The sequence below is a fragment of the Crocuta crocuta genome, unplaced genomic scaffold (genome assembly GCF_008692635.1).
Source record: "Crocuta crocuta isolate KB4526 unplaced genomic scaffold, BGI_CrCroc_1.0 scaffold234, whole genome shotgun sequence".
NCBI lineage: Eukaryota > Metazoa > Chordata > Mammalia > Carnivora > Hyaenidae > Crocuta > Crocuta crocuta.
The window spans coordinates 3,849,119-3,850,331 of NW_027529647.1; the positions used below are offsets into that span (position 1 = coordinate 3,849,119).

General features: G+C 62.5%; 1 protein-coding gene across 1 annotated transcript in view; it reads right to left on the bottom strand.

The window, feature by feature from the left end:
* Positions 1-641, bottom strand: part of LOC144230464 (mesothelin-like) — an 11,147-nt gene extending 10,506 nt beyond the window's left edge. The window contains exon 1 of the mRNA XM_077762798.1: positions 565-641. Within this exon, the coding sequence (XP_077618924.1) occupies positions 565-641 (77 nt within the window). The remainder of the gene's footprint in view (positions 1-564) is intronic.
* Between the last annotated feature and the right edge of the window lie 572 nt (positions 642-1,213).

Here is a 1,213-nt window from a genome sequence, read left to right on the forward strand (position 1 = left end):
GTAAGGCCTGCGCACGGCAGGGGAGGACAATGACCGAGGCGAGCGATGCCAAGACCCAAACAGACACTACCTGCTGATGGTGGGCGAGCCTGACTTCGCCAGAATGAAGGACCCTCTTCGATAAACGACTGGCAGTTCACAGGCAGGGGTCAGACGAGGAGCGGCCCCCGGCGCCTAGGAGCCCCAGGCTCCGTGCGCACCTGCCCCCCGGGGAGACCCCGAGCCCGTGGGGCCCCAGAGACTCCAAGTCACACACGGAGACTGGCGAAGTCGGACAGCTGGGTGGCAACAGGCGTGGGCGACCTACGGAGGGGNCCCACCCAGCGACCTCCGTTTGCCCTCCCCTCCGTCAGGCGTGGCCCCAGGCCACTGCCGGCCTGTCACTCTCTGGGTGAACAAAACAAACGTGGGGCTGTTTATTCTGCACATAAAGAAAAGGCTTTTTTCTCATGTTTACGTGACTAAATCTCTTCCTCATCAGGAGAGGTGTCGAGTCACAGCCGAGGAGTCCGGTCAGCGGTCACTCCTGATCTGACTGCTGGTGTGAGCGCACTTCCCTCTCACCTGATCGTCTCCGCGAGTCCCCGGGGGGGCCGCCAGGTCCCCCGGCAGGACCCACGTTCTCGGACGGCAGGGTCCATGCCCTGAGTTCAGTAGGTTCTCCGTTCCGATTTCTCGAAACATCTGTTCCCCAGCGTGGGCAAAACAACAAAAGGGACCAGGGTAGGCCGGCCTGGAGCCTGGAGCACGCCTGTCGTGGGCGCCTGCAGCACGCTGCCTCCTCCAGGAAGCCTTCGTTGGCTGGTGCAGTTTTCCTGACACTGGGAAGTCAGCCCCTTTCCCCTGAGCCGCTGATCCACGCTGACGCCAGTCCAGAGCAAGACATTCACTCTGTGAAGGAAGAGCCACTGCAGACGGCTTTTTACCCTCATTTTACAGAGAAGGAAACTGAGGGCCAGAGAGGTCCAATGACCGTCCAGAGCCCACATAAGAGTGGGGCCTCTCGGCTTTGAGACAGGAGTGTGGGGACGGTTCTGGGGCCACATTCTCGCTCGGCCACCGCCCTGCGTCCAGGTTCCGGAGCCTCAGTCTCCCACTCCACGGGGCGGCACTGGCCCGTGAGTGGCTGCACGCCTGCAGCTGGGCCCCAGCTTCAAGGAAACGAGGGGCCTTCTTCCTGCCCCCAGAACTGGCCAGGTCCGGTTGGTGGCCA